Raw genomic sequence first — 19490 nt, forward strand, 5'->3', positions numbered from 1 at the left:
TGTGTTCACGGGAGTGCCCCCCCCTTATGTGTGTGTGTGTGTGGGGGGGGGCATGTCAAATGGGGGTGGGGATTTAGGAGGCTTGCGTTTCAAAGTAATGCTCTATTTATAGCCCCCAAAAAGCGTCCCGCCTGTCGAGCATCCAGGAATGTGCCGCCGCTTGTTGTGACGAGGAAGCGGGCGAGGGGTTAAAACACACGCTAACACGCTAACACTGTAACACGGATCCCGTGTTCCGGACCAACACACACCAACGACACACCAGTGAGTTAGCGACTGTGGCTAATTGCAGATCGGGCGATTGCGCGTCTACGCGTTAGCCTCGCCGCGCGTCGCTAATCGTAGATAACAGCTAGCATGTGTAGCATGTGAGAGTCGTCCTCAGAGCTCCAGATAAACATCGAGGCCCCAGGTGCATGCGGCCACAGCTGGGGGGCGGGGCTAACAGTGTGATGCTATGGATGCTAAACAAATTAGCCGCGGTTGTTTTGTTTATGCAAATGAGACGAATCCCGGAGGAGAGCTGCTGTTTATTTCCTTCGGTCGTTGTCTCTTCTCTTCAGTCGCACAAAAACAAAATCAGTTTAAAATAATAATCTGGCCCCGCCCTTTGCTCCGCCTCCAAACCCTCATCCGTGTTTTAACTGGTTCTTCCTCAAACAAACAAACCAAACAGAACTCTAAGAACTCAAACCTCCAGCAGCACATGAAAGCATCCGGTCCCTGATTGGCTGACCTTCATCATGTGACTCCTGGAGCATGAAGCCCCGCCCCTTGAACCCGCTTTAGAACTCGTTTTTGTCTTTTTGTGTTGTCCTGATTGAACGATGTTTATCTCCGCTAGCTCAAGATGACATCACTGCTGAGCAACCAATCGGGAGCGGTGTGGCTCGGGGGGGGAGGGGCGAAGGCTCACCGCCACTCCTCGATGTTTTTTATCGTCTCCGGCGTCTCGTTCTCTCGTTTCCTCCTTCAGATCGAGGTCAGCGTTGATTGAAATTCCGACACCTTTTAATTAGTGAGGATGTTTATCCACCGCCGTCGCCATCCCTCGCTCCCCACCCTCCTCCCATCAAGCCTTCCGGTTTGACATCTTTGAACAGCGACTCTTTGGGGAGCCCCGCCCCCTCCTCCCCTGCTGGTTATTTATTGGACGGCCCGTCCGCTCGCTGTCAGGAAATTTGTTAATTAATGGGAGTTGCGGGTGGCGACGGCGGCCGATGATTAAAGGGAAGCAGCAGGGAGGCGTCTGCTACGCGCGTCAAGCTGCGGAATCGGCTTCACGTTGACGGATGGCGTCGGTTTAAAGCGAGACGGGCGGTCGGATTCGTCCTGAACGCGTTTCCGTCCAGAGCGACGGGTCCGTTAAAAATAAATCGATTGGTTCCCAGAGCAAAAAAACAAAAAGACAATTAGTCTAAAAAACAAAGAAACTAAATTCCAGTTTAAAATTTTCTGAAGTTTGCATAAACGCCCTCCTTTCCTGATTTGGACAAAATGTTTTGGTTCTTGAAATGATTTTCTATCAAACATTTGTCACAGAATCAGTGGAATATCTGAATAAATTCAAATCAAACCATTTCTAGATGGTTTAGTTTGTGTTTCTGTGGAATTCCGACCTTTTTCTGAGGATATTCTTCAGATCAATCGATCGATCGATTATGACACTAGTTGATTAGTTTAACCGTTGATAAAGCCGGTGTAATGCAACGACCCTCCAGTCCAGCAGGGGGCGCTGGTCTCAGTCGGTCAGGAACTGTAACGTAAACCAACATCCTTCACTCCTGTTTTCACGTCCTTTCTCGTCTTGAATGGATGATGTTGACGACTGTTGAGTCTTTTGACTTCCTGTTAGCACTTCCTGTTAGCACTTCCTGTTAGCACTTCCTGTTAGCACTTCCTGTTAGCACTCCTCGATTGGCTTCTGGGACCTGAACTTCTTAGACGGATGAAGGAGGTTGTCGAGTCTGAAGCCATGTCTTCTTCTGCCCACCCGTCAGTGGGAACAATCGCTGGTGTGTTCATGTGACCCCCCCTTCGACCCCCCTCCCACGAGGATTCTTGGAAGTCACGTCAGAACTTCCTGGCTCTGGCTCCAGTTCTGCCCCCGGGGTTTAATTGCCCCCATCCTGACCTTTGCTCAACAAAGTTTTGCCACAATCAGTTCGGTTGTCTGATCAGGTTTTCTGTCGTCACACCGCCTCCATCTCCATGGCGACCGCCTCCGCCATCCCAACATCACGGGTTCGGTTTGGTTTACATGCCCTGAAGCTCCGCCTCCACGCGCCATGTGACCCAGAAGCTCGAGGGCCGCGATAGAGGAGCCTCTTATCGTAATGCATTTCAAATCCCTGGAGGACGCCGGAGAGAAGAGGCTCTTCTGGGGGGGGTAGTGGAGGTGTGTGTGTGTGGGGGGGTCGTATTGATGTGACAGAGGAGTGAGCGCGACGGGGGGAAGTGGTGACCCGTCAGATAGACGAGGTCGGAGGTTAATCACTCGTTCAGGAACACCTGCGCTGCTACGGCTTATCTCGACATGATCCCCACGTCTTCAGCTAGCGCTACAGCTAACGTTAGCATGTCTGCAACCGGGCACTGACGACGACGTCATGACATCATCGTTCATCAGCGTTCTCTGTTGTGGTTAATGTTAGCTGAGCGGTTTTACTGACATAGCCAACAGGCTATGTCGGTAGCAGTGTGCTAATGGTTAGCCTGTGAGATACTTCAGTTGAACATACTTAGTGTCTTTGATCAGGTGTGATCGGGATGTGGTGACTTGCATTTGAAGCGTAACGGAAGTGCTATATTAGCATATTTAGCATAGTATTTAGCGCCAACTTAGCTGTCAGGTGATGTTGTTGTCACACCTGGATGTTTTGTTTTACAATGTCGGTGCTTTCATCGTTAATGAGTTCCAGGAGACGTGACGTTGGTCTATGAACGGTGTAAGTTGAAAAACGGTGTAAGTTGAAAAACGATGTAAGTTGAAACACGGTGTAAGTTGAATGGACTCATCTCCAGACTAAACTGTGGAACCATTTCCGGTCGTTTTGAGCTTTTTTAGAGTAACGACTTCTGGTTGTCGGTGAATTGGTCGTCGGTTTACTGGAGCTGGTCTCCGGTTAACTTCAGAAGCTTCAGTCTGGCAGCTTCAGCTGCATCGAGATGAAGGACCGCCTTTGTGCAGCTGATGAGGGCGAGGATGAGGACGAGGATGAAGATGAGGGCTTCACATGACGTCCGTCTGGCCTCTCAGACAAACGGCTCCTTGTGGTTCCTGATGCACCAATCACCATAAAGCCTCTGAAGCGAGCCGCGTTCCTGCATGCTAACGTGTTAGCCTCACAGCAGGGGGGCGGAGCTTGGGGGGGGGTAATCCATGGCTGTGTTTTCCTTCACAGCTGCATCTTTGTCAGGAGCACAAAACCTCTTTACTTCCTGTTTATGCGTGTGTTTGTGAGCATTGTTTTCCGCACACACACACAGTTATGTGAGTGTGTGTGTGTGTGTGTGTGTGTGTGTGTGTGTGTGTGTGTGTGTGTGTGTGTGTGTGTGTGTGTGTGTCGTCTCCTGTTCGCTAAGCAGCTTTTCTTCCAGACAAATCTCTGGTTTTGTTCGGATTCTTCAAACGCTCGCGTCGACGCGGACGCGTCGCGTCCACAACGCCGAGCGTTCCGTGGAGGTGTTTCGACTCCCAAACGCCGCCGCCGTCAAAAAGGCTCCGGCTAACTCCTGGTTCACGAGTCGCTGCCGTCTCCTGCGTGACCTCGTTTCGGGGCCGGGGTCAGAAGTTCGGAAACGTTTACGAGTTAAAGGTCAAAACGTCTTTCGTCGCATTACGACTCAAAAAAAGTGCGTTTGTCCGTTTGAACGATAAGAATAATTATCTAAAGCTAATAAAACGGTGGATTCATGTGATCATGTGATCACGCCATCACGCGTTGCTCTCGTCTTCTCCGATAAATGAAGCCGGAAACAGAACAGGAATGTTTCCGATCGTCGACGTTCATCCGTTAAATCTAACGGCACCGCCGGGACGGAACGCCATCAAATAAATTCCTCCGCCAGACCCCAAAATGATGGTGGAGGAGGACCCGAGCCAAAAACACTCGCCGTGGGAGATGAGTCACCGGTACGTGCACCTAGGGAGCCGTTACCATGGCAACAAGACAACAAGTCTGGGATGGGGAGGTAGAAATGCCAACGGTGGAGAGGTGTGTTATAATTGCTGCAGGAATAGGCGGTGACATCATCACACCGGACCAATCAGAACCTTTCTTGAACGATGAGGTTGGAGCCACACACAGGTGTGACTACAGGTGTACTTCTTCCTAAGCCCGCCCCCTTATTCCTAAGCCCGCCCCCTTCTTGCTAAGTCCGCCCCTTCTTCCTAAGCCCGCCCCCTTCTTCCTAAGCCCGCCCCCTTCTTCCTAAGCCCGCCCCCTTCTTCCCGACCCACTCACACTTTCATGTCTTTTTTGTCACACAAAGTCTCATGAAATCCGTCAGTCGTTGTTCCAGACAGACAAACAAACAAACAAACAAACAAACAAACAGACCACACCTCCTGGGGGGGTTGGGGGGGCTGTCAGGAGGAGTTATGTGAATAAAAACAGACCGTGGAGCAGGAAGAGGAGAACATCTGAGCGTCAGAGATGAAGGAGAGACGAGCTGATGGAGACCATCGCTCAGGAGGAGAGTCCAGAGTCCAGAGGGGGGAGTCCTTCCTGCTGGAACGGAGCCAACGCTTTGATGGGGGGGTAGATGGAGGGATTTGGCTTCACCCCCCCTCTGTTTAATCAGCTAATGCACTCTATGGGGGGGGGGTCATTCCTCCTGAAGTTATAGAAGGAATGGATGGATGATGGATGATGGATGGATGATGGATGATGGATGATGGATGGATGATGGATGATGGATGGATGATGGATGATGGATGATGGATGATGGATGATGGATGGATGATGGATGATGGATGGATGATGGATGATGGATGGATGATGGATGATGGATGGATGATGGATGGAGAGAATAGTGGGCGTGTCTAAGAAATGTACAGTTCTGGCTGTTAGCAGCATTGATCGACTGATTGATCGACTGATTGATTGATCGACTGATTGATTGACGAGCTTCCGGGTCTCTCCCCGTCACCTGTCTGGTTTGATGTTGTCGATGGGATGTTGGTCTCCATGGTTACGTGAAGATGCTCCAGATAATTAGATCCAAACCAAACAGATTCCAACTTCCTGTTTTTCTGAAAACAACTTCCTGTTGGAGTAAGGCCAGGCTAGCCGATCAGGGAGCGTTTGATTGGTGGTCGCGGCGTCTCGCTGCTTCTGTCTCCCTGATTAACTCTTCTTCTATTTTTAGACGTGAGAACGTTGGCGTTGGAAACGGCTCACGCTGACCTACTTTAACACAAACTTCACGCTTGTGAACGCACACGCCTCACACACGCCACACGCCACACGCCTCGCTGAACACCTGAGGGGGTTCGTTTCTTCTTCTATGGTGTCTGATCTCCTGATTGGTTGCAGCCCGTCTAGATTCACTCTAACTTCAAGAGGCGGGGCCTAATCCTGACCCGCGTGTCTGAAACGGGTGAAGGAAGAACAAATCCAGGGGCATTCTGGGTAATGTAGTTCAGATAGGAAAGGAAATAATCAAACCGTGTGTGTCTGTGTGTGTGTGTGTGTGTGTGTGTGTGTGTGTGTGTGTGTGTGTGTGTGTGTGTGTTTTGATGGTCAGGAGCGTGGTTGTTGTCGTTTTTTTCACGTTATCAACCAGGTACATTTTTCCCGTTTATTTCTTTTATTTCTTTTATTTCTTTTATTTCTACTTTTCCGATCCCGGTTAGAGGCTCTTCGTCCTCCTCCGTCTGACTTACTGAAATATTAATGAGGCTCTATTTTGGGAGCGCTTGTCGTTGCTGATGCTAACAATCGGCACCAAATCTCTGCAGACAGGGGACTCGCTCAGAGCGGCGCCGGGACGTTTCTGAAAACCCAAAACAGAATGAGTCCAGATGGATTCTGGGGGACGAGGACGACAGGAAGAGCCCAGGTGGATTGTGGGACTGGGGGTCCGGTTGAGTCACAGCAACACCATTGGTTAGCTTTGGCTAGTTAGCTTTGGGCGCAACACGCTGAGTCAGCATCAAACCTGCTGAGTCAGAGGAGGGCAGTGACCTCCAGTCATTAAGTTTATTATTGAATAATAACAATTATTATTATTAATAATAACAATAATATAAATAATAATTATAATGATTATTAATAATTATTATTATTAAATAATTATAAATTTAATAATATATTTAATGGCCTCTAGTCATTGAAATATGTTGTGAAATAATAATGAGCCAGCTGGGATGGGCGTGGCCTGTTGGAGCAGACAGGAAGTGGCGGTGCGTTCAGGGACGTGCGTTGATGGTGGTTGTGGTAAATATTCTAAAGTGCTTTCAGGAGTTGAGCTTCAGAAGCTTTCACCAATGAAACGCTTCCATTTGGTCCCATTAAAGAACCCACAGAGAGGAGCAACCCCCCCCGAACACATCTCATTCTGTCAGCGCCGTCCTTGTGGATGACATCATCATGTGGATGATCCATCCCATAATGAGCGCCTGCTCCAGACGTTAGACCGATCCCTCGTGGAGGAAGGAGAAATCATGTTGGTCCAGATGTTCAATCTGGATCCACTTCAAAACTCAACAAATCCCTTCCTGTCATGTGACTAATCACCGCTGGGGGGTCTTATCAGCTCTGTGGGGCTGGGGGGGGGGGGGGGGGGGGTTGGCCAAAAGAGTACAAAAAGAGATTTAAAAAAAAAATTCTCTCAAAGCTTTATACTGATGCCAGGTCGGCTTTTATCACAGCAGGTCTGTGATTGGTTGGACCTGCTGATGATGTCATTAGATCATTCTGGCCAATCAGTGTTGAGACTGTTTCTGAAGCCAGAGGGTGAAGGCCTTTGAAGATCAGCGACCTCTGAGGACCGGGAACGACCTTCCAGCGGTTTGGAACTGTTTGATCACATGACTCAGCTGTTTGATCACATGACTCAGCTGTTTGATCACATGACTCAGCTGTTTGATCACATGACTCAGCTGTTTGTGACACTAGACACCCGTTTTGGGTCGGTGTCCGGCGGCGGGACGGGTCTGGTGTCGTCGTTGTCGCCTCGGAGACGACACCATCCGATCCCACGAGACTCTCAAGGTCGACCCGACCCGCCTGAAGGTCAACCAAAACCTTAAAAGGAATCAAAAGAGGCCCCGTCATGATTTGACAGCTTCCTTGCAGGCGTGTTGCGTTCAGGGACCACGACTTAGCACAAACAGCTTCCCTCCAGAGTTAGCGTTAGCATTCACGTTTTGTCTCCCACCAGCATCTGACACGACCAGCATCCGACACGACCAGCATCCGACACGACCAGCATCCGACACGACCAGCATCCGACACGACCAGCATCCGACACGACCAGCATCCGACACGACCGGCATCCGACATGACCAGCATCCGATCAAAGCCGTGAAACTCGACAAAATCATGAAACGTATTCCGAGCACGAAGGAGGAGGAGCCACAAGGAGGCGCGGCTTTAAATATCCAAATTAAGACAAAGTGAGATGTAAATAGGTCTGGATGCTGATTGGCTCTGTCCGCTAATCGCTAGCCCGCTAACTGCTAGCCCAGCTGTGAGACATAAAGTCGGGAAAATGTACGGTTGTGTTCCGAGAAAACATCCTGAAATCTGAAAGGAGTGTGTGTGTGTGTGTGTGTGTGTGTGTGTGTGTGTGTGTGTGTGTGTGTGTGTGTGTGTGTGTGTGTGTGTGTGTGAGTTAGAAGTATGTGTTTCATAGATCCATAACCTGACCTGAGAGCAGCTTCCCGTTAAAAGGTATTGATCCGACTCCTCCACCGTCCATCTGTCTGAGGTCTCAGGTTCTCTCCATCAGTACTGTATGGAGACGGGGGCTGGGGGGCGGGGGGGATCGCGTAACCCCCCAGAGGCGATGGGGTGATGGAGGAAGGACATCTCGTATAACCAGATGAAGACGATGAAGGGATGAGGGATGGAAACAGAAGTGGGGTCAGAGGACCAGAGGAAAGAGGAGAGGGAAGAGGTGCATGATGGGAGCAGACAGGATGCGGGTGCTGATGGGGGTAATTTAACACCGCAGCTCGATTCTGATTGGGCGGGTGTCCTCCATCTGGACATGAGGTCGAACACGTGATCGACAGCCTCGACCTTTAAACTTCCATTAAACGATGTGTTCGGGTTCATCCCGTCTTTCTAACACCGGAGGTTCTAATTGGTGAAAATGATCGATTCTATTGAAAATAAAAGCTTCAACAAAAGGTTTCATGTTTCCAACAGCGCCTGAACGCAACATTTATTTATCGGCCTGGAATCTGGAAAGAACAACAAATGTAAATTAAATATAAAATGTCAGACGTTTTTAAATGTTTGTCGTACACTTTTTTTTTTTTTTTCCAAAATAAAGCACAAATAGTCCGTCTGTCTGGGAACAATAACAGGAATCTGTCCTCTTAGTGGAGATTTATTTCAGATTTAACTTCACAGTTTATGTAAAAATGTTCCTGAAACCCTAAGCGACACTTCAAGACGTCAAGAAGAAAGATTCAGTTCAGAAAGAGAAGAGAAAACACACACACACACACACACACACACACACACACACACACACACACACAGCAGGTTTGAAGTTGACTAAGGACGTTTTAGTTCTCTTTAGATTCTCGTTCTCAACTCAGCTATTAAATTTACGTGTGTGTGTGTGTGTGTGTGTGTGTGTCTCCACAATAAAACATCACAAACAGTTTTTTAGGCTCAGAACGAGTCGCTAGGAAGTTTTCCAATTCCAGCTCAGAGTCGTTTATTTACCAGAAATAATAATAATGATAATAATAATAATAATAGTAAAAATAATGATAATAATGATAATAATAATGATAATAATAATGATAATAATAATAATAATAGTAATACTAATGATAATAATGATAATAATAATGATAATAATAATGATAATAATAATAATAGTAATAATAATGATAATAATGATAATAATAATGATAATAATAATGATAATAATAATAATAGTAATAATAATGATAATAATGATAATAATAATGATAATAATAAAGATAATAATAATGATAATAATAGTAATAATAATGATAATAATAATGATAATAATAATGATAATAAATGATAATAATACCTGAGTGATTATGTAATTTCCCCTTGCGGGGATCAATAATAAATCTAATAATAAAAGGGGATCTTAAACTTTAAAATGTGATAAAAGTAAAATCCGTCGTCGCTGCGATCAAAGATGAAAACCCCGGCTGACCTCTGACTCTAACCCTAACCCTAACCCTAGCGGCTGCAGGCTAGCGGCTGATTGGTCGGGAGCTTTTCTTCATCAAATCTGAAGATGAGGCGACATCAGGAAGTTTATAGATGACAGAACCGGCGCCTCAGACGGAGTGAACCCCATCGCTGCTAGCAGGAGCCGCTAAAGGCTTCACAAATGAAACGGTTGCAGAGGAGATGTCCATGAACGCAACACGAGGAAGGGGACCGTCTCTGTCTGGGTTTTGTTTAAGCCGATGATGCTTCATTCTATCCACCGAGTGTGAACCAATCAGAAGTGAACGATGAGCCATGTGACGCGAATGAAGAGTTCTCACCAGACAGGAAACGCAAGAAAGTTTCTGACAGACGTTTACAGGAAGCTTCTGGCTTCATTTCCAGAATTAACGAACAGATTGGGGTCAGTGAACGCCCCACGTTCCATGAACAGATACCATAATGTCCAAACACTGAGAAGAAAACAAATTTCAATTATTATTATTTCAATTATTATTATTACTATTATTATGATTATTATTATGATTATTATATGTGATTATATAATACTTTTATATTGTATATATTATACATAAATGAATAAACACTCTCTACACTGCTGGTGGAAACATCCTTGACTCACATAAATTCCTTCCATTTCATCAGTGGTTCTCTCAGCACTTAATGATTCCTGTGTGTGTGTGTGTGTGTGTGTGTGTGGGTGTGTGTGTGTGTGTGGGTGTGTGTGTGTGTGTGTGCGTGTGCATGTGTTGTTTTAAATTGCTGCTGTATTCGTTTATCACTGATTAACTCACAGCTGAGATACGCGGTGCGTTCAAGTGCTGCTGGAATTATAGGAACATTTCATGTAAATGCTGTTAGAACAACATCAGCACAGACACTGGATTCAGGAAAAGCCTCAGCATATGATCGAGAAAACCACGTTCACATGCGATAGTGGTGATGTCATCCTGTGGCTGTGGTGATGTCATCACGAGACGGTGGTGATGTCATCCTGTGGCGGTGGTGATGTCATCCTGTGGCGGTGGTGATGTCATCACGTTGCAGCGCAGTGAACTCCAATCTAATGACCCTCATTCTCCAGTAATGGAACGCTCCTCCTTGACACTGAAGCAGCACATCACAGCAGGTGTGTGTGTGTGTGTGTGTGTGTGTGTGTGTGTGTGTGTGTGTGTGTGTGTTCTATGGCCTTTTCGAAATGTCTGTCAGTCTGTGTGTGTGTGTGTGTGTCCCTCAGAGCTATAATGAGGTCTTACGGGACCAAATGCTCCCTGCCACACACACACACACACACACACACACACACACACACACGTCTGATAAACGCCATGGGAGCTGATCCCGGGTACAGCCGGCGTCACACACACAACCTCCATAGACAGAATTCCCAGAATGCCTTTCTGCCATGTGTGTGTGATCAGCGCCTGCAGTTCTCCTCGTGTCGAACAGCTGAGTGTCAGCTCCAACATCAGACACGTGCCACGCCTTAGGGTGGTGCCACACACACACACACACACACACACACACACAGACACACACACACACACTTTCTAAACTTCCGTTCTTATGCAAAATTTTTTACTTGTATTTCCTTGCGGAGGGGCGGGGCATGGCTCAAGCTTGTTTTTCTTATGCCCCCTTGTTAGCCAATCAGAGAGCAGAACCAAAGCGATGACTGTTTCTTGCTCCTGATTGGCTGTTCTCTTCCTGCAGCACAACCAGATCGACGTTTGAGTTCCTGATGGTTTGGTTTTGAAAATGGACGTATAAGGACACGTGATCACATGACCCACAGGAGGCGGAGCTCCAGTTTTGATTAATTCATTTAATATCTTTACAAAACATCAAGAAAAAAAATCAATCGCATATTTATGAATAATTAAAATGAGCTGAGAAACTCAAAGCTCCACTGACACGTTAGCGCCTGCTGTTAGCGACTGGTGCTAGCGGCCTCTCGCTCAACAAACACCACCTGACCCCTCACACGGGGGCGGAGCCTGTCTCTGATCATGAAGCCGTTGATGAGCTGGAGACGTGTGAAGTTCAGAGAGCGGTCGTCTTCAAACGCAATTCGGCGGCTCGTTGGCGGCGTGAGAATCAAAGGATCATGGGAAGGAGGGCTAACGGACTAGCGACCCGGCTCTCGGTGGATTTGTTGGTTCTCTTTGAGTTTTATCCGTTGGATTTATTCAAATGCCCGAAATAATTATCAAGTCAGTCAGAGAGAAGATCAAGGAGTAATTTAGTTTGGTTTTGATGCTCGACTAACGTTTAAAAAAAACTTTATTTTACTGTTTTAATTCAAATTTGCTTCACATTTTTCCCGCCTTGAAGCTAAGCTAAGCTAAACTCCGACTAGTGTTAGCTTTAAGATAGCAGCATTTTCTAGCTCAGATTTTTCTTTTCGTAATACTTGGCAGAAATTCCTTTTCATGCTATCATCCATGCTAACATAGACATTTCGTGTTTGCTTCCGTGTTTCTTTCGTTTTTATATTAGTTCTGTGTTTTATGTGACAGAGTCGACAGTTGATTGGGATTGGCTGCTTGATGCTAAAGATGCTAACTACACAACATGAAGCCTAAAAGACGAGTCTGTGTAACGGCTGAAGCTAATTTTAGCACATTTGCAGCTAGCTAATGCTAGCCCACGCTTGTTTGACAGTGGAACGCTTCATGAAAACTTAAAGTAGCATCGGTAGCATCGGTAGCATCGTTGTCATTTATGATTCATTAACAAATAATTTTGGAGATAACTTTTTAGCTTAGCGTTTTTACAAAAGCCAGCTCCTTAGTAACTTCCTTAGCAACTTGCTAGTTCGTAGCTAAAAGACAGTTTTCTGGTACTGAAATGTAGAACTTGGCGTCGCACTGCTTTGTCGACTGCAGCGTTTTAAAAATGGATGTCATGCGATCATGTGACCACTCTTGTTCGCTGCTTTGCTAATCATGCTAACTGTCCAACAGCAGACACAACAAATAACGTCAAAGCCAAAGATCAGGAACGATCTTTGAGACGATTCTTCTTGGATGCTGAAGCTACAGAAGCAGTTAGCAGCTAGTAGCATTTAGCAACAGCTAAAGTCATTAGCGAACCCTGCAGATCATCTCAAAGACACCAGTTAGGTGCTAAAAGTTGATCAACAGGTGATATTACCTGTAACTAGCGCTGGTGGGTTCATGGAAGGTAATATTTTGCTACACACAAAAAAAAGATTGAATTTTGGTTTAAACGTTAAAAGAAAATAAAGTTCTTGGCGTTTATCGCAAAACAGGAGCTAAATGAAACCACAGCTAAGACCTGAAAAACTTTTGGGCTGGTATTTAAGTTTATGCCTGAGAGACGACACTCGGGGTAAGCCGGTTAGCCTGCCTGTCAGTCACCTCTGGTGTTCAAACCCAGAGTTTCTAAAGCGTTTCTCTCCGCCCACGTAAAAGTTTTAATTTCCAAACTTTCTGAACGTTGCATCAGTTTTGTAGAATAATTCAACATTTCCCAATTTGCGACATGAATATTCACGCCGTCGATTGTGGGAACCCTGTGAAGATCGCCAACGGGCAGCGTCGCCCTTCAACGCATCAGACTTTAATGCCTGCTTTTTCTGCCTGCGTGAAAAACAACCAATGGGATTCGCTCCAGGACACATCGACAAACTCGACTTCCCTCGCGGCGATGGACGCGCCGTCTCGTCTTTACCGATTTCTACGGATGTTATCTCGCTTTTCGTGCCACAAATACATCATTAAGACAAAAAGACGTCCGTTGTTCTCTTCAGGTACGTCCAGAACGTCTCGTGTTGCGCCTGACCCCGCCCCGCTAATGGGGCGGGGTCAGGGAGCTAACGGGGCGGGGTCAGGGAGCTAACGGATTAGTGTTTATCATGCTACATGCTAAAACTGTGTCTCTATTGAAACGGGGCTTTAACGCGTCTTTCAGATCCACTTTGGTTTGGGGGTGAATCCTGGGGGTCACTCGTCTGTTTCCAATGACGACAGGAAACAAAGATGTTCAAACCGCCTCAGATCCGTTTCTCCGTCTTCACCGGAGTCCAGAAAACGATTCCACGGCAGGAGAGAAGGTCGTAGATCATCTGGGATCTGATCTGGAGGAGGAGGCAGGAAGTGAGTCCTGATTGGATTAGACGCTCCACGAAGCAGAACCGGCGTCGTTATCCTGACTCAGCCACTGATAACCGGATCCATTAACCTGATTGGCTGCTCCGCCATCATTCATGGGGCGGTTCTGGATCGGCTTCGGTTTGCAGCTCTGTTTGAGGCTAATTTGGCATTCCATGCGTCTTTCTGCGCTAGCTAGCTTTAAATACAATCAGACTGACGTTAATGATCGATTGATTGATTGATTTCAGGAGAACATCGTCCGTTCACTTCTTCTTGTCCTTCTCTGTATTTCATCGCTTTTGCGTCTCCATCCTTCGACCTGATGCTAGCGTTTTTGTTGGCGTTTGTTAGCGGTAGCATCTTAGATGTCTTCTTAGATAATCTTCAGCTGTTAGGCGCCGCTTCTCGTCCAATCACAGAGCAGCAGCCGATCCCAGAACGCCGCGCCGCTCAGCTGGTAATGACAGGGTCGGCAAACGCACGCCGTCGTGTTGCGGCGAAGGCTAAGCCCCGCTGTCTGCGCCGGGGATTAGCAACCCGACACTGGCAGACGGGATCTGAAGAGACGCCGCGTCCAGCCGGGCGGCGGCGCTCGACGGCGGCGCCCGGTGGCCGCTTGGAGACGTTTGATTACAGGGTCGGTCTGCAGCTCCACCCGACGGTCGGGGTCAAAGGTCAACTGTCATCAAGACAAAGACATGCATCGCGCTAACCACTTCAATCAGCAGCTAATTTACTCTGGTGTGTGTGTGTGTGTGTGTGTGTGTGTGTGTGTGCGTGTGTGTCCAGGCAGCACATGCTTTCTGTTCTATTTGTGTCTGGGTTTGTGCGCATGCCAGTGTGTGTGGCAGCTCACATAATGCTATGTGTGTGTGTGTGTGTGCGTGCGTGTTTGCGTGCGTGTTTGTGTGTGTGTGTGTGTGTGATTAAGCTCATTTATTCATTGTTCTTATCGGTTCTCAGGCAGGTCCTCATCTCGAGTGTCTGTTCTTTCTCTTTCACACACACACACACACACACACACACACACACACACACACACACACACACACACACTGCATGTAAATGCTGAACACAACATGTAAATACATGTAAACCCTCTGGTTTTCTATTGGTTCTCATCCTGAACCTCCTGTTTAGGGTTCCTTCTGTGCTTCCATGCTAACATGTGGTTTCTCTATATTTAGCATTAGCATCCTGGCTACACCCTCCATCACACTGTTAACGTAGCATCCTAGCATTAGCCTGTCTCTATAATTACAGTTATTAACAGTAGGACCATCTCTCTGACTCCTCTTTCTCTTTCTGTTGTCTTTAAATAGAGCTGGTGTCAGCCTCACACACACACACACACACACACACACACACACACACACACACAGATGGATAGAGACAGTGATGTCACTCGCCCCGTCCCCGTCCCGTGACATCATCGTCTAAAGTCTCCTGGCAGGCGTAGCGACGTTGCAGACATACAATCAGGTCTAAAATTACATGTCACACACACACACACACACACACACACACACACACACACACCCTCCCCCCTTTGTGTTTACATTGGACCTATCACAGCAGCTCATTTCATACCGGCTCAGGTGTGTCGCTGTATAACAGTTTGAGGGCGGAGCATCTAGTGGGTGTGGTCTGACAGTCTGCAGGTAGTGGGTGTGGTCTGCAGGTGGTGGGTGTGGTCTGACTGTCTGCAGGCAGTAGGTGTGGTCTGATGGTCTGCAGGTGGTGGGTGTGGTCTGACGGTCTGCAGGCAGTGGGTGTGGTCTGACGGTCTGCAGGCGGTGGGTGTGGTCTCTATACCTGGTCTGGTCATTCATCATCTGGACCATTGAGTTCTGACCCAATGCCGTCCAGCATGTTTGATGATGTCACCACACCAGCCAATGAGAGACGTCCTGGAGCATATGCCGTTGCTAGCCATCATTAGCTAGCTCGTTGGTTACATAGTTAGCTTGTTGACTCAAAACTACAATGAATTTGTCCAAAAACCACAAATGACTGCTGATCCGGACTGATGTGTGAGTGACTCAAGGCATCTTTAGGCCACGCCCCTCTCCTCCTGCCGTCCTAGACTTCTTCGCCAACCTTCATCCAGCGACATGTTTTAAATCAGCCGGCCGCCGCTTTAATCCAATCATCTTCGAAGGAATGAGATGTTGGCTCAGCCTTTAATCCAATCAGGTTCCAGCAGCGAGTCGCTGCTTCAGACCCCTGGTAGTCAGAGCCAGATCAACACGACCAACAAGAAGACCCTCCTCCTCCTCCTCTTCCTCTCCTGCCTGTTTGGTATTCGTCTCCACGCTGACTTCCTGTCCTTCAGAAGAATTCTTTTTATTTAGGAGATGCTGATGTGAACCGGTTCTCTGGTCCCCATTAGGACAGAACCGGTCCTCATCAGGAGGGAAATGGTCCCCACTAGGAAAAAACGCCTCGTGTTGAGGGGGCTAACACAGACAATGAGTCCGAGGCATCAGCTGCAGGAACTACCCTGTCCTTAAATCCTACCCTGATACCCCAGGGAGGGGCAAACCTGAGGCGTAACTTCCTGTGAACTCGCTGAACATGCCATCACCATCTTGACTCATCGCTAGCTGTTTAGCGCTGCTAACAGCCAAACGGCTAATGTTATGCTAGCATTTATGCTACGTTTGATTGATCAGTCTGACAGAGTCTGTCCTCGTCAATATCGACACCGATAACAGCTAATAAGCCGATCGATCACGTAGGATGCGTGGAGTGGAGGGGCGGAGCTTTCTGTTTAGCTGCCATCTGGTGGTGAAGGTGAGGAACTGCAGGCTGTTGATAAAGGAGGATTGTTTGTTTGTTCACAGATCAAAGACAAACAAAACAAACAGAGGGAAGGAAAGAACCTGTTAGATGTTAGTTTGTGTTTTATTTCGCTGGGTTTCCATGGTAACGACTTCTTTTAAGGATTTCATTAAAATTATATAATCAATTTTTCCTGTTAGATTTTTCATAAAAACTAATTTTCATCAGACTTTAACATATCGTTTTTACTCGTATGTAATACGTTGTCATTGGTCAGCTGATGCTGATCTAGTCCCTCATTGGCTGATTCCTGTTGGTATTGATTTGACTCACATTGTCTAAATATTTATGATCAAGTGATTGATCAGGGCCTGATGACCAAACACACACACACACACACACACACACACACACACACACACACACACACACAGAGTGCTAACCTCATGCCTGGCTGATTCATGGTTTATTCCCCGCAGACCGTTTCTACAAGGACGGGTCAACAGGAATGTTAAGTGTGTGTGTGTGTGTGTGTGTGTTTGATCATTTATGACTCACAGCGGGGGATGGGCGGCGCAGCATCTGAAGAGTTTCAATAATTCATACATTTTGTATTTGCATTACACACACACACACACACACAAGCACACACACACACACACACACACACACACACACACACACACACTTGACCCTTTGAAGACGTGAATTCATGACAATTTGACTCACCTTCCAGGTGTTGATAGAAAACATCACTTCCTGTTTTCTCCACTTTTTATCTCTTAAATCTGCCTCCCTGTGTTTGTGTGTGTGTGTGTGTGTGTGTGTGTGTGTGTGTGTGTGTGTGTGTGTGTGTGTGTGTGTGTGTGTGTGTGCGCGCGCACACACCCGACAGCATGCGTCGCATTTCTGACCTACTTTAGTTCAAAGCGTGTATTTTTCATGAGATTGGGCGGGCGATGCGAGACACAAACACACACATCTAATAGGTACACACACACACACACACACACACACACACACACACACACACACAGATGTTGTACACGAAGCTCCGCCTCCTCACACGTGCTTTTATTTATTGATCTGCCCAGCAGACAGACTGATGACACCGATGGCGTGTTGATCACTCGGTGGTCCCCCGCGCCGCTAACCCTCCTTTTTGGGGGGTTAACAGGAAGTCCCTCCTCTTCGTCACGCTCTGACTCTTCCTCAGCCAGAAGCTGATTGGCTTCCAGCCCCGGAGCTTTTTAAACTGACGTCTCCATTAGCTTTTAAATTAGCGCTCCGACGTGTTGAGTCAGGCCTGAAATTATCTTCACTTCCTCACATCTGATTGGTCAGCCTGCCGAGGAGGAGGAGTCAATGAAATGTCCTGTTAGCCTCATGGCTATGGGGAGCAAACACACACACACACACTCTCACACACACACACACACACACACACACAGCATCGGGTTTGTCTCAGAAGGAGAAAACACCGCCACCTGCTGGTTGTTGGTGAGCTAAAGCCGCTATTGACAGCTAGCTAACAGCTAGCATCATGCACGGTCTTAGGTAACATAGCTGACAAGCTAATTTATTCCATGATAAAATCGTTGTCATCACGGAGGGTTCGACCCCCCGTGGAGGAAGTCTGCGTTGGCTGCAGATGTTCTAGCGTTAGCCTTAGCTGCCAGGTTCGGTTGTACTTCGTGTTCCGCCAGCGTTGATGAGGAGTGCCGTTGCTATGACAACCGCCTCCAGCCGATGTTGAAGGTGTTTCTTGCCGACCTCCCAGAATGCCGTTCTATTTCCTGCTTTCTTCTGTTTTCCACAGAGTTGAGACCGACGCCAACGCCACGCGCCATCCGACCGTCCGACCCCCCCCCCCTCGCCCGACTCACAGCCCCAGGTCCTCCAAAGGGTTCTCTGTTCCGGAGACCTCCACACGCCGCGGGGCCCCGGACCTTCATGCGTCTCCCAGCGGCAGACTCCGCCCACACCTCCACCCACCACACCTCCACCTCCACGATGAGCGGCGAGCAGGAGTTCGGAGACGGCGCCGTGGGCGTGACGCTAACGCTCCGCCTACTCATGCACGGAAAGGTGACGGACACTCACAGCTAGCAGGCTAGCGCTAGCGGTGTTGCTACTGCTAAAAATAAAAACAAATCGGCGCGTGTCCCCCACCTCGTGTTGGGATTTGAGTGACCCCCGAAAACAGGAAGCGGGACGGAAAATGGATGGAAGGGTGGAAAAAAAAAAGACTGATTTTATACGACGTTTGGTTCTTTGATGCGAGATTTAAGCTAATCTTAAAAGATGGACGACAGTTTCTGATTGCGTGTTAACACTTCCTGTTTACATTTTCTCCACAGGAAGTGGGCAGCATCATCGGAAAGGTGAGTGCGTTTGTTTTTTTTACCTTCTCCTTCTACCCTAGAGACAATGAAGACGATATTTGGGTCAGAAATAACCTCGACGTCCCTTAAATGAGCGCTGCTGGTGACAACACCACTTCAATCCTGTTACAGTGACGTCCACTTAGCATGAAACGTGCAATAATAGCGTGTAAAATTCCCTTTCCTGCCGTGTCATTCTGAGCGCCGTTCACTGAAGAGGAGATCCGCCCTCTTAAGGATCTAACCTCGATAACTGAGCGTGTAAATGGTTTTAACCCTTTGCTGTGCTGATGGGTAACTTTGTTCTCGTGTTTCCACAGAAAGGAGAAACAGTGAAGAGAATACGAGAAGAGGTGAGACCCTGTTACCCCACCACCACCCACTTCCTGCCCCAGGTTGTCTCCTCCTGTCTCCTATTAACCCTTCAGATGCCATCATCAGATGGTGGCAGGATGATGTGGATGTGTGTGTGTGTGTATGTGTGTGTGTGTGTGTGTGTGTGTGTTAGTAAACATCAGTGGTTTTAAACTTCTCTACCCGATCTGACAAAACCAATAATCAAACATGTAGATCGATAACTTAGCGTCTTCTCCGTTCATCTCTCAAACAGCTGATTGTGATTCGTCTAAACTTCGCTCTAACTGTTGGCTAATGCTAGTAAAAGGTAGCCTGGACAGGTGTGACTCTGAGTCCACAGGACCGCTGGCATCTTCAGGTCTATTTGTTACAGAGTAGCGTTAGCAGATTAGCTCCGCCCACAAATGAACTGCCCTAGTCTTTTTTTGTTGTTGTCTATGTTGGTT

At 47.5% G+C, this 19490-nt stretch overlaps 1 protein-coding gene across 3 annotated transcripts in view; it reads left to right on the forward strand.

Annotated features, from left to right (window-relative positions):
• LOC137595239 (poly(rC)-binding protein 4-like) overlaps nucleotides 1-19490 on the forward strand; it is a 48527-nt gene that overhangs the window by 1970 nt on the left and 27067 nt on the right. For all 3 annotated transcript variants that reach the window (XM_068315187.1, XM_068315188.1, XM_068315189.1), the window contains exons 2-4: nucleotides 18123-18391; nucleotides 18664-18687; nucleotides 19008-19040. In XM_068315187.1, the coding sequence (XP_068171288.1) occupies nucleotides 18257-18391; nucleotides 18664-18687; nucleotides 19008-19040 (192 nt within the window). In that variant the 5' untranslated portion in view covers nucleotides 18123-18256. The remainder of the gene's footprint in view (nucleotides 1-18122; nucleotides 18392-18663; nucleotides 18688-19007; nucleotides 19041-19490) is intronic.

Source organism: Antennarius striatus, chromosome 5 (assembly GCF_040054535.1).
Source record: "Antennarius striatus isolate MH-2024 chromosome 5, ASM4005453v1, whole genome shotgun sequence".
Lineage (NCBI taxonomy): Eukaryota > Metazoa > Chordata > Actinopteri > Lophiiformes > Antennariidae > Antennarius > Antennarius striatus.